The following is a 15133-nucleotide window of genomic DNA, read 5'->3' on the forward strand; positions in this document are numbered from 1 at the left end:
AATCATGCATTGCTTTCAGAGAATAATCAGAAATTATAACCATAACAACACCATTCTAAGACCAGTTATAAGAGTCGTGACAAAATTCATGCATTTCATTAGTTTTATTCATATACTCAAGCAATTATAAAACAATTATAGTTCTTGCCAGTCCGCACTGCCACACTGTGTATGTATATACAGTGTTCATTCTACACCTTTAATTACACTCCAACATTTCATAATCAGACTCGGTGACCCTTTATGCATGAGAAGCATAATAAAGTGAACATAAACACCAACCCTCCCCCTTTTCCCAGAATTCTCTCACCAGCCGAATGTAAAACAGCACTGCAGGCAGAGAGAGCAGGAATGTAAGAATGGGTTTGTGTGTACCTGTGACCAACAACCAACTCACACACACTTGTGGCTCAGAGTTCAAACGTGTGCCATGGTTATTACAATCAACATAATCCTTTTCATAGGGCCAGTCCAACTCATCAACGTGGCTATTATGCAAATCCAATTCCCACCACACATGGTGAGATATCCATTCCTGCTCTCCTAATGAGATTGATGTGGCCTCATCTGATGCTGCTGGAACTCTCAAATGAGACAAGAAAAAAAATTAAACTGCTGTGTTATAAATGACAGTAAATTAGTGTACGATCTGCCATTTACAGCTGATTCAGAGTCCGTGTTGAACAACCTTCATCTTAAAGGGATAGTTCACCCAAAAATGAAAACAACATGGAACAAACTTTTGAAAAAACTAGAAGCAAAAGATCAAGACTGATCTAACACCAGATGTGTCTGAAATGATGTACAGACACTCAAACCTTGTGAGGAAAAAAAAAAAAATGACACTTATAATGTAGAGTTTAGAAAGACTGAAAATGCAGATGTCTTTTTCTCTCTGTTTTTATTCATCAAACAGGTGAAACTGTAAAGTGCTACTTTTCAGTCTCTATTGTTTCATAACTCTGTGATTATCTGATGTAAGTGCTCAGTGCTTTTGCGCTTCACATAATTTGAGCAGCAAAAAACGGGCTCTTTTATTTAATGGCTACTTTCTACGCATCATTTCCATAGTCCTGCAGGGGATTTTTGTAATATCTAATAATTGTAGAATGGAGTTTGGAAATGTGCAATATTCACCTCAAGAATTGACGTATAATGATACCCAAAACTATTGTGCATTACTTGAGTAGTCTTTTTGTTGTTGTTAGTTATTCTTTTATACACTAGTTGTTGTTTTTTTAATAAACAAATACTTTTATTTAGCATTAGCAAGGATGCATTAACTCAGAAGTAAGTAAATAGTTTTACATTGTCACAAAATATTTCTATTTTTTTTTTTAATCTTTCTATTCATCCTGAAAAAATGTATCACGGTTTCCACAAAAATATTAAGCAGCACAACTGATAATAATAAGTGTTTATGGGTGTTTTAACACCTATAGATCATTTGTTTTGTTCTGAAACAGGGACTAGATTTGTTACAATGTTGCATTTTCTTCTTGGTTCGGTTTCAAAGTGTACCAAAATGTGTTAAGTCAAATGAGAGTTTTCTCCGCGTCACTCATCAAAATGATTGGCAAGTTCGCTCCGTGAGCTTATTGTGGCTTTATTCGTAACTGTCAAGACACATGCAAATACTATACAAATGTAACCGTCATTCTTGCTGTTAAATTGTATACTACATTCGTAATACTGCGGCAAATTCAAACGCGTTCTAGATCTCCCAGCACTGTCTAGTAGGCTGTGTCGAGACCACATATGAATGTCATAATGCAAGTAGAGCGGGAATGATGGCTTTGTTGGGACAGCACGGAGAAGCGCAACTACAAAACATTTAAGATGAAGAGACACTCTTTGGTTTTCAACTACGGTAACGAATGTGCTCACTCACAGAATCAGACACTACTGCTTTTTATATAACACATTTCCCGTTATGAATTATGATATTGTTTGGTTCGTTGATCCGTTGGGTCGGATTGCTTTCACATCTCAAGCGAACCGCTCCAGAGTTCATTTAAAGGTGCCATTGAACGTTTTTTTTTACAAGATGTAATATAAGTCTAAGGTGTCCCCTGAATGTGTCTGTGAAGTTTCAGCTCAAAATACCCCATAGATTTTTTTTTATTATTTTTTTTAACTGCCTATTTTGGGGCATCATTAAATATGAGCCGATTCATGCTGCGGCCCCTTTAAATCTGGCGCTCGCCCACCCACGGAGCTCACGCTTGCCTTAAACAACATAAACAAAGTTCACACAGCTAATATAACCCTCAAAATGGATCTTTACAAAGTGTTCGTCATGCATGCTGCATGCATACATCGGATTATGTGAGTATGGTATTTATTTGGATGTTTACATTTGATTCTGAATGAGTTTGAGGCTGTGCTCCGTGGCTAACGGCTAATGCTACACTGTTGGAGAGATTTATAAAGAATGAAGTTGTGTTTATGAATTATACAGACTGCAAGTGTTTAATAATGAAAATAGTGTCGGCTCTTGTCTCCGTGAATACAGTAAGAAACGATGGTAACTTTAACCACATTTAACAGTACATTAGCAACATGCTAACGAAACATTTAGAAAGACAGTTTACAAATATCACTAAAAATATCATGTTATCATGGATCATGTAAGTTATTATTGCTCCATCTGCCATTTTTCGCTATTGTTCTTGCTTGCTTAACTTACCTAGTCTGTTGATTCAGCTGTGCACATCCAGACGTTAATACTGGCTGCCCTTGTGTAATGCCTTGAACATGGGCTGGCATATGCAAATATTGGGGGCGTACATATTAATGATCCTGACTGTTACGTAACAGTCGGTGTTATGTTGAGATTCGCCTGTTCTTCGGAGGTCTTTTAAACAAATGAGATTTATATAGGAGGAGGAAACAATGGAGTTTGAGACTCACTGTATGTCTTTTCCATGTACTGAACTCTTGTTATTCAACTATGCCAAGATAAATTCAGTTTTTAATTCTAGGGCACTTTTAAAAGCACCTCTTCAAGGAGGTCTCGGTACGCTTGTTTGGTACACTTTTGGTGTGCACCCGAGTGCGATTGCTGCATTCACACCTGCCCAAACGAACCGCACCAAGGATGATAACGAACTCTAGTGCGATTCAATTGAACTAATTGAGGCAGGTGTGAAAGCACCCTATAGCAAATTAAGTAGCCCATATGCAAAAACAACTTTTAACAGGCCCCAAAAAACAAGTTTACCAAAGTGGCATTCATAGATGTTCACTGTAGTGTATTAGGAAAATACCATACCTTCGCAAAGGGCATTTATTTATATATCATTATTTCCATCCTAGTAGTCTATTGAGCAAGTTAATAAAAAAATAAACCAACTTTCGCTGCATCAAACGCATCTTTAACAAATATAAGTCTAAAATTACAAGTCTCAGCCACACATTGCAATGTCAGTACTAAACTACTGCAAGCAAACACAGAGACAACCTTGGCATGGTGACCTAATGAAATACACATAACAGACAAAAAGAAAAAAATTAATACACTACTCAGTCATTTTAGTAGCACTTTCCGGGGCGGCTTTTCAGGGAATTTATCCACAATGTCGTTGCGATTAACTTCTCCACCCTCTCTTTCCTCTTTAAGGCCCCCCTTTTATGTTTGTATTGATGTCCATCCTTTTTTGTACAACTAGCTACGGAGAAATGACCTGCAGGAAAATATATTTATCATGGCCACGAATTATGAATTTGTTCCCTCGTTTTAATTAAATTGTGGCCATGAATTAAGAATTTGTTCCCTGTTTTTAATTAAATCAAAACAAGGGATCGAACAGCGTTTCCATGATTGAATAAAATGAGGGAATGAATTCTTAATTCGTGGCTATGATGATAAATGTATTTTTTTCCCACATCATTTGCAGGGCTCCGTACAAATCTACGGCAGCCACAGGGTGCAACAATAACAAATATACACAAGAAATAACTCTGTGTACAATGCAGTTCATAGTCAATGAATATTTTTAATTTGTGTGGCAATTCTGATTCAATGCAGTGGAGTTGTTGGTCAACTGAGTGAGTTTTGAGCCCTACAGGCAGTGAAGGAAATGATGTCATAGCTTTATGGAGCCCATATGCATACCCTGCATATGGTACGCCAATGTAGAGAATCAAATCAGCATATTAAATTGATTTCTGAAGGATAATGTGAAGTAATGAATTAATAATGCTGAAAATTCAGCTTTGCCATCACAGGAATAAATTACTTTTTTTAAAACATAGTAAATAAGAAAACAGTTATTTTAAATTGTAATAATATTTTTTATTTATAGTAGTTCAACTCGGAGGGGTCACTAAGGCAACATAATTTCTACAGCTGGCAAATTTGCATGTGCTAACTGATCCCACAAATTGGTTTAAGAAGAAAAAAGAAATCATTATCAGCTCATCGGAGAACATTTTATCAGATGAAAACATCGCCAAATGTTGCTTGAGCATTTGCTTAGTGGTTATTAATTAAAAGTTCTTAAGCGAACACTCTCATGAATATACTGCTCTGAGGGTAAATGGAGAGGAGTAATTGAGGTAGTGTAATAAATGGACTGTGATGATTAATTGAAGTGTATGTGGATATTTACAGAACAATCCCACTATCATTCACTCATTTAGTAATGTATCTTTTACTCTCTCTATTTCTCTCTCCGTTGCATTATTCAATATGAATGACTAATGGAATCCAGACTCCCCTCTTTTGCTGTAGCTCTCTCTGTGCCGCTGGTTCTTTCTGAGCCTGTTTTCATGATGGCTTCTGTAGTGCAGTAATAAGCACTGCAGAAACAGTTCAGATTAAAAGGGAACTTGGAAATTGAAATTTTTCATACCAACAGCTTGCTTAGAAGTACATATACACCTTGTCTCATCTAGAAAACAAGCTTTAAATGGTTAGTCTCACATACTCGCTCTCTCACTCTGTCTTTTAGATGAAGCTGGTTTGAGGGGATTCACACGGGACCCATCTCAGTTGCAGGGTGCTATCCTGCGCACAACTCTAAAGAAGAGTCCTCAGGGCTTCGGTTTCACCATCATCGGTGGAGACCGACCAGATGAATTCCTTCAAGTTAAAAACGTACTGAGAGATGGACCCGCCGCACACGATAACAAAATTGCTTCAGGTAAATCCGCTTGGCTCCTGTTCATTTAGCTTTGAGGCAACTTGTTGCATGTTTTATGAATATTGATTAACCATCAGGTAATTAATTTGATCTAAGTATAGTTAAACGCATTAACGCCCTGGCTCAATCTCGCATTGTCGGATGCCACATCCATTTCTTGGCACATTGCTGGGTTACCAGATTCCAAGTAAATAATCCTGTGAAAGTGCCCACAGCGGGATCGCATAGATAGCGATAGAATAAATCAGAATCAGTGGGTGAGCATCAGGGGAACTGGCTTTCCTGCAGAGTCGCGTTTGGCGATAATTGCAGCGCTTACACTAACACTCACTACCCTCTATTACAACATAAGGGAAACAACTGCCAGTATACTTCAACTCCCTGGAGTCATCAGTTTATACATAGAATTGTAAAACAGTTTAACCGAGATATACATTTAATTCTGGATTCAAGTGCGGTGCAATAAACATGCTTCAGCTGGCTCAAAGAGGCATGCCGAGAGGTAAATTCATCTGCATCCAATTTCTTTATGCAAATTCTTACGTTTTGTCAACAAGCTATCAAAAAAGCCATCGAGGGCTGTTTATGAGCGTCCTTTTGAGTTGACCTGGCAAAACATTAAATTACAAATATATTTTAATTGTAGATTCTCAGTATTTACTTGTGTTGGTATTTGTCTTGCACTGCCAGACGTCTGACTTGCAGCATAAAGTCTTGTCCTCAACTCATTTAAGCTTATTTTGGCCAAGAAGGGCCCACTTAGTAGAAGAGACCATCTGATTGGCACGCAAAGCAACCAACAACAGTTTGTTTCATTCGTATGTGTTGCTAAAACGGTTAGTTCACCCAAAAATGAAAATTCTGTCATTTATTACTCACCCTCATGCCGTTCCACACCTGTAAGACCTTCATTCATCTTCAGAACACAAACTGAGATATTTTAGTTGAAATCCAATGGCTCCGTGAGGCCTTCATAGTAGGGGTGGGACAAAATATCGATATGGCGATATATCGTCATCCTTCTCTGTGCGATACGAGAATCGTATCGCTGCGCCAAATATCGATATTTTAATTTAAAAAAATAAAGCGCTATATATAGATTTCTTTGCTCAAAGCGTCCTACTTCAAGGCGGCGCTCGACACATGAATGAAGGAAACGTGAACTTAAGTTAACTAGCCTAAGAAAAAGAGGTTATTAACAGGATGGCGGACAGCAGTGTGAGTAAAATAGATGCCCCAGCCACGTTTAAGTTCAAAGTCTTGACGCACTTTTATACCATTGATGTGACAGTCGTAGACATCTTTGACGTTCTTCACCGAGCGCTTAGATATACACGGGAGCATTTGAAAGCATATATTAGGGATCCTCTGATAGACGCCTGCTTTCGAACGCTCCCGTGTATATCTAAGCGCTTGAAGAACGTCAAAGGGTCTGTTTGCACCTGGTGACTTCATGCATTTTCTCTGATCGGATAGCTATCCGATCGTGAAAAGACCAGGTCTAAATGCCTAAAAACGCATTTGAGACGGATTTAAATCCGATCGCTCAAACCACTTCAGGAGATGGTCTGGGACGCATTCCAGTCAAAACTGTCTATGCTCAGTCTAAATGCATCTGGTTGTTGAAACTACATATGTAAATTTTACTTCTCCCAAAAATACTAAAACTGAAACATGTGAGAGTCAGATATGACAACCCTACTGCATCACACATCGCCGCAGATCTCTTCAGCAAGCTGACGCGCAAACTGCCGCATATGAAAGTGAAAGTAAGTCGCAGACGCATAACACACAATTATCTTCATTAAAAGTAATGAGACCTTATACCAGTGCTGTTGCCGCTCTCTCCTATTGCAGTCTTTGATTTTGAAATTAACTGATGGTCAATAAAATGCACCTCATATTTCTTGCTTTCGGTGACGTGAACTCTATTAAATGTACATATAAGATCGGATTTATCCGTTAACCTGCACTTAACCTTTTCACGTGCATTTTGTTTTCATATTAAGACCAATTTCACGATGTATCATTATAGGATTGTCTAGCGATATATCGATTATCGCAGAATCGCTGACTCGCGATATTATCGTTATCGTGAGCCATTTATTGTGATCGTATCGTATCGTGAGGTACCCTCCGATTCCCACCCCTACTTCATAGGGAGCAATGACACTTCCTCTCTCAAGATCCATAAAGGTACTAAAAATATATTTAAATTGGTTCATGTGAGTACAGTAGTTCAATATTAATATTTTAAAGTGATGAGAATATTTTTGGAGCGCCAAAAAAACAAAACAACGACTTATTTAGTCTTATTTATACCGATTTCAAAACACTGCTTCAGGAAGCTTCGGAGCATAATGAATCAGTGTATCGAATCTGCTGTTCGGAGCGCCAAAGTCATGTGATTTCAGCCGTTGGCAGTTTGACACGCGATCTGAATCATGATTCGACACACTGATACATTTGTGCTCCGATGCTTCCTGAAGCAGTGTTTTGAAATCGGCCATCACTAAATAAGTCGTTATTTTGTTTTTGTTTTTTGGCGCTCCAAAAATATTCTCGTCGCTTTATAATATTAATATTGAACCACTGTACTCACATGAACTGAGTTAAATATGTTTTTAGTACCTTAATGGATCTTGAGAGAGGAAGTGTCATTGCTCCCTATGGAGGCCTCACGGAGCCATCGGATTTCAACAAAAATATCTTAATTTGTGTTCCAAAGATGAACGAAGGTCTTACGGGTGTGGAATGACATGAGGGTGAGTAATAAATGACAGAATTTTCATTTTTGGGTGAACTAACCCTTTAAGGGTGGGATTCATTTAAAAAGTTGAAAGATAGATATAATAATAGATTATTGTGGCCAGAATTTACATAATGTTCAAAAGTTTGGGGTCAGTAAGATCTTTTTGCTCTCTCATTCTCAGAAAGGCTGGATTTGTTTGATCAAAAATACAGGGAAAAAAAGTAATATTGTGAAATATTATTACAATTTCAAATTGCTTCCTATTTTAATATATTTTTTAAATGTAATTTATTCATGTGATGGCAAAGCTGTATTTTCAGTATCATTACTTCGGTCTTCAGTGTCACATGATTCTTCAGAAACCATTATAATCTTGATGCTCAAGTAACATTTCTGATTATTATCAATGTTGAAAACAGTTGTGCTGCTTAATATTTTTGTCGAAACTGTGATACATTTATTTTTCAGTATTCTTTGATGAATAGAAAGTAAAAAAAAAAACAGCATTTATTTGAAGTTGCGTGAAGATAGCCAGACAGATCGGAACTGATGATTTCAGTCAGTGCTTGTTGTTTTTATGCAATATTCATCAGGCCAGTCAGTGAGAAGTAATTTACATTTTTGTAAACATAACATATAATCTCACCATGATCTGAAAACTAATACCATCATGGCTAGTTGTAGACCTGGCCCAGTTACTTGTGAGATCCAGGCGATCGGAAAGAGACATTGATGCTTATGGCGCTTTGACAGGATGTGTTTTCCATGCCAATATTACTGTATAAGCAGCAGGATGACTCAGGTAGAACAGTCACTTTCAAGAAGTGAAGCGAGCCTGGAAGGATGCCATTGATTGGTCTGGAGTAGAAAAGGATGCAGGAATCCCCCAACGTTCTCTGTATTGATCAATAGACACACTTCCCATTAGATAGACTGCACCAACTGAGCGGATCATTGACTTTAGCTCGAGTAATGTTTATGTGGGCACTGCCTCTTTATCACTGCATATCATACTCATACACATTCCCCCATGAACAGAACAGAAGGAGCCAAGACAGCTCTCATTGCTGGAATCAGAATGAACAGTTTAAACTCTCTGGCAGGATTTGTGTTTGAGCTGAAATTGACACAGTAGCCATGTTCCAGATCCTAGTGAGCTGCCTTGCTATCTATTGTCTAGGTGCACAGCTACCTCCTTTTTTTAAAGGAGTCGTTGATTATGATTTCACATTTTTAACTTTAGTTAGCGTGTAATGTTGCTGTTAGAGCATAAGCAATGAATGCAAAGTTGCGACGCTCAAGGTTCAATGCAAAGGGAGATATTTTCTTTTGCAGAAATCGCTTGTTAGGGACTACAATGAGCTTCTTCCCGGGTTGGTGACATCACAAACCCCAAAATTTACATAAACCCTACCCCTGAGAACACGCAACAAAGGGGATGAGGCCATGTTGGACTGCTTTAGAGAAGAGGAAGAGTTGTTGTAGTAGAGTGTTGTTACCATGCCGTCATTTTACATCAGACTGCTTCACAAACGAGGGTCAATTCAACGCAAGATTTGCACAAAAGATTAACATGACGGCACATGCTAGATGATGAGTTGAATCAACTCCACAGCAACTACATAAATTTATCCACTATCAGTTCAGAAACCTCTAGTTGCATTCTAAAAGTTGCAACTTCTTCCTGAGTCTTTCCATCAGTGTCCGACTCCGGTTTGAACAATGTAAGGCTTATTGACAATCGTCATTTTGACTGCGTGAGATTCTCCAGCTTTGTTGAGCAACCGAAGTGCGAGCTGTTAAAGCTCTGCCCTCTTCTGGAAAGTGGGCGAGGAGCAGCAGCTCTTTGCATGTAAAGGGACACACACAAAAATGGCGTGTTTTTGCTCATACCCAAATAGGGGCAAATTTGACAAGCTCTAATATATGATCTGTGGGGTATTTTGAGCTGAAACATCAGACACATTCTGGGGACACCAGAGAATTATATTATTATATTATATCTTGTAAAAAGGGCACTATATGTCCCCTTTAATAAGAACTAATTATGAACAGTTTTTGTTGGTACTTTTCAGCAATGAAAATATATATTTTTCACTAGAATTGATGCAGTGCGTTCTGGAAGTACCTTAGACATTCATGAAATGGACTGTAATGACTGTGGTGAAATAATAGAAATTGTAGATGAAAATCTTAAAGTTAACAAAAGCTTAAATGAAAATTAGAAATATTGCCTTGGTGACTAATTGAAATAAAATAAGTTGAAGCACTAAAATTACTAAAACTAAAGAAAAAATAAATTAAAGCTAAATAGAAATATATAAAAGTACAAAAATACAATTATATACAAAAGCATATAACAAAATAAACAGTGAAAATATGAAAATAAAAGCTAATTAAAATTAATAGTATATAAATAATACTAAAAGCACATATTACACACAACAAATTGTCAGTACAAAATAAATGTCATTTTTACTGGGCTTGTCATGTGATGATGCCTTACATGTAGGCCAAAACAAGGTGTTTCACAAGGCATAAAAACTTTACTCCATTCTGTTTGGAACAGCTTTTGCATCAGGATTGCCATTTTGGTGCCTAAACATGCTGTCTTGGTAGGCAGCACACTAGGGTTTTGAACAGAACCTACATCTGCTTCATTCATGCTTATTCTTCCTCTCTTGTTTAGGTGATGTTATAGTGGACATAAACGGTGCATGTGTGCTGGGCAAGACCCATGCAGATGTGGTGCAGATGTTCCAGTCCATTCCTGTGAATCAGTATGTGGATATGGTCTTGTGCCGTGGATACCCACTCCCAGAAGATACCAATTCCAGCGAAGAGGGCACAGGCGACATAATGACTGCCATGCCGGGGATGGACGGGCAGCCCATCCATTCAGACGGCACCCCCTCCCTGCAGGACGTCCATTACATGACCACCGATGGCAGACACCCGGCTGCAGCAATGCCTAACGGACGCTACCCAGAGGCAGGGGACACCACCCTGCTGCAGCCCGAGCTGATCAGCGTGCCTTTGGTAAAGGGGCCGAGTGGATTCGGCTTTGCCATCGCAGACTGTCCGCTGGGTCAGAAGGTGAAGATGATTCTGGACGCGCAATGGTGCCGAGGTCTGCTGAAGGGGGATGTGATAAAGGAAATTAACAGGCAGAACGTACAGACCCTCTCCCATGCGCAGGTGGTGGACATCCTCAAAGACTTGCCCGTGGGCAGCGAGGTCAACGTGCTGGTGCTTAGAGGAGGTCAGTGATGGAGAGAGTGTGACCAATTACATCCAAATTATTTTGATTGCACCCCTATTGCATGCCAGATCTGGCCCTAGTGAGAGTTAAAGGGATAGTTCACACAAAAATGTATATACTGTTAGCATTTCCAGTTATTAGTTGTCATCATATATATATATATATATATATATATATATATATATATATATATATATATATATATATATATATATATATATATGCAAAAATACATATATATGATGCAAAAATACATACATACATACATATATGTATATATATATATATATATATATATATATATATATGTATGTATGTATGTATGTATGTATGTGTGTGTGTGTGTGTGTATATATATATATATATATATATATATATATATATATATATATATGTATGTATGTATGTATGTATGTATGTATGTGTGTGTGTGTGTGTGTGTGTATATATATATATATATATATATATATATATATATATATATATATATATATGTATATATATATATGTATGTATGTATTTTTGCATCATATATATGTATTTTTGCATATATATATGTAGTACGTAGTGTGTATATATATATATATATGTATATATATATATAATGTGTATATTTTATATATATATATATATATATATATATATATATATATACTATTGATATTAATATGTTGAATTTAGTTTTATTTTTTATATTTTCAGTTTTCATTTTAATTTTAGGGTAAGTTTTAATAATGTTGTTATATAAAATATAGATGATCTTAAACTTAAAACTAAACTTAAAATGTTGCCTTGGCAACTAACTAACTAACTAACTAACTTAAAATAAGTTTTAGTTGAAAAGTTTAGTTGTTTAAAAAAGCTAAAAAAAACTAATAAAAATGACAAAATCACATAATACATTTTTAATATTTCTGTTTAGTGTTAGCTTTAGTACTTCAGCTTGATTTTAAACTCCTTTTATTTCAGTTAGCTGCCAAGGCAACATTTCTAATTTTCATTTAAGTTATCCATCTACTATTTTTTTTTTATTTATTTATTTTTTAAGCTTTATTGCAATTAACAAAAAGGATTTTCATAGTTTTAGGGGCCATTTACACGACACCGTTTTCAACTAAAAACGTGCTTTGGCCATTCATTTACACGACAACAGCATTTTGGGGGCCTGAGAATGCAAACATTTGAAAATGGTTTCAAAATGCAAGTTTTTTAAAACAATACCGTTATCATCTCTGTGTAAACTACAAAACCCAAATTTGTGAAAATGGTGATGTCATGTGCATGCATATTAAGTGTTCAGTCTAGTTTTTCTTTACAAAGTGACATCGGCAACTACTGGCCTGGCAGCATAATACAGTGTTTTTAATAATTTTCACAAGTCCATATGAACGGGGATCATTTTGACAACGTTGTCATCTGTTTGTTGAAAAACTAAAGGAAAGACTTTTCAGAGTACATTGTTCTCGTGTAAATGTACCCTTAGTTAACAATGACAACTCTGTCATCATCCTCATGTCCTTTCAAACCTGAATGATTTTCTTTCTTCTTTGGAACATAAAATATTTTTTTAATACAGTGAAAGTCAACAGGGTCCAATAAATGATGATTGTTCCTCATTTCATTTTGAAATTTTTGTGTTCCACAAAAAAAAAGTCAGTCATACAGGTATGGAAGGACATGAGGGTGAGTAACTGATGACAGAGAAGGCAAACTCAGAGAGATAAAGTTAAAGAAAAAGAAAGTGATTTATGTAACCTGAAGATGTGTGAAAAAGAATAGCGTGAGAGACATAGCAGGGAGGGTGAGAGCTGAAGAGAGAGACGGTTGTGTTTGTGCGTGAGAGATCTGAACATCATATATCACTATGATACCGCTAACGCGTAAAGGAAAGAACGTTCACGCTTATGCGCCATGACACTGAAAACAGATCGCACAATGTCGGTACAGCAGGTTACTGGGAGATGTTGATGTGTTAAGTAATCGAGATAAAGTGATATCGTTCTTAATTACTCTTCATTTGGGTACAAAGTCTCTCATTACAACTTCAGTTTGTGCTGCTGCAGTTTGTGGACACTTTATCAATAGTTTATATACAGTAGTAGATAAAACTCAACAAAACAGTTGTTACACCAGTTCTACCATCTCCTGAACTTGCAGAGAAAACCCCCGACAGTGTTTTAATTGAACCGAAGCCTGTATTTGAATGCACAGCAGCGGGCACATAGCGGCTATACACACAGATCTATATTGCATCTAGTCTGTGGTTTGTCTGGTGCCCAAGTGAAAATATCAGGTTCTGTGTTCATTTGCTCACTTCCAAGATTCGCCTGTCACAGTGTTGCCATCAGGTTGTGGCTACAAAAGGTCAAGCGTATTCATAAGCAAGCTTTTCTTCTCTGACTTATACAAACACAATGATATGCTTGAAAATCTGCACGAAGCACAGCATACAGCAGGTGTGGATATTCTACTTTTTTTTTTTTTTCCTTTAATAAAGACCTTATTAACATTGAAAGTTTACATGCTGGGCTTCATACTGTACATAAACATGCCTGCCACAGGCAATCATACCCCACATTGTGTATATATATATTATGTCATCTAATTTACTTTTCCAGGATACATAAATGCAGTGTGGAGTACACTGCCCCTTAGTGGCCACTGTTGATTTTTGATGTTTTGTCCACTGTGTTATTAAAAACCAGATGGAAATCCAGCTTTAGGAATGAAACGTTTTGGATTTTAATACTTTTTTCTATTCTTCTACACTACTGTTCAAACGTTTGGGGTCTGTAAGATTTTTTTAATGCTATTTTAATAGATTTTAATATGTTAAAATTTATGTGATGACAAAGCTGAATTTTCAGCAGTCTTCAGTGTCCTTCAGAAATCATTCTAATAAGCTGATTTGGTGCTCAAGAAATATTTCTTCTTATTATCAATGTTGAAAACAGTAATGCTGCTTAATATATTTGTGGAAACCGTGATGCATTTTTTTCAGATATGTTGATGAACAGAAAGTTCAAATGAATTTGAAATAGAAATATTTTATTTATTTATTTAGAAATGTCTTTACTGTCACGTTTGACCAATTTAATGCTGAATAAAACTATTATTTTCTTTAAAAAAAGAACACATGGAGACAGATGTTGACATGATTAATATTTTGCAAACCGCTTGATATTGGTATTAAAGGTGCCCTAGAACTTTTTTTTAAAAGATGTAATATAAGTCTAAGGTGTCCCCTGAATGTGTCTGTGAAGTTTCAGCTCAAAATACCCCATAGATTTTTTTTAACTGCCTATTTTGGGGCATAATTAGAAATGAGCCGATTCAGGGTGTGTGGCCCTTTAATTCTCGTGCTCCACGCCCACGGAGCTCACGCTTGCCTTAAACAACATAAAAAAAGTTCAAACAGCTAATATAAACCTCAAAATGGATCTTTACAAAGTGTTCGTCATGCAGCATGTCTAATCGCATAAGTACAGTGTTTATTTTGATGTTTACATTGATTCTGAATGAGTTTGAGGCTGTGCTCCGTGGCTAACGGCTAATGCTACACTGCTGGAGAGATTTATAAAGAATGAAGTTGTGTTTATGAATTATACAGACTGCAAGTGTTTAAAAATGAAAATAGCGACGGCTCTCTTGTCTCCATGAATACAGTAAGAAACGATGGTGACTTTAACCACATTTAACAGTTCATTAGCAACATGCTAACGAAACATTTAGAAAGACAATTTACAAATATCACTAAAAATATCATGTAATCATGGATCATGTCAGTTATTATTGCTCCATCTGCCATTTTTTGCTATTGTCCTTGCTTGCTTACCTAGTCTGATGATTCAGCTGTGTACATCCAGACGTTACTGGCTGTCCTTGTCAAATGCCTTTCATAATGTTGGGAACATGGGCTGACATATGCAAATATTGGGGGCGTACACCCCGACTGTTACGTATCAGTCGGTG

The 15133-nt window shown here is 36.8% G+C and overlaps 1 protein-coding gene across 4 annotated transcripts in view; it reads left to right on the forward strand.

Moving 5' to 3' along the window:
• Positions 1-15133, forward strand: part of magi3a (membrane associated guanylate kinase, WW and PDZ domain containing 3a) — a 178459-nt gene that overhangs the window by 148031 nt on the left and 15295 nt on the right. For all 4 annotated transcript variants that reach the window (XM_048177380.1, XM_048177379.1, XM_048177383.1 and 1 more), the window contains 2 exons: positions 4956-5147; positions 10589-11161. In XM_048177380.1, coding sequence (XP_048033337.1) covers positions 4956-5147; positions 10589-11161 — 765 coding nt within the window. The remainder of the gene's footprint in view (positions 1-4955; positions 5148-10588; positions 11162-15133) is intronic.

This window comes from Megalobrama amblycephala, linkage group LG24 (assembly GCF_018812025.1).
Source record: "Megalobrama amblycephala isolate DHTTF-2021 linkage group LG24, ASM1881202v1, whole genome shotgun sequence".
Classification (NCBI taxonomy): Eukaryota; Metazoa; Chordata; class Actinopteri; order Cypriniformes; family Xenocyprididae; genus Megalobrama; species Megalobrama amblycephala.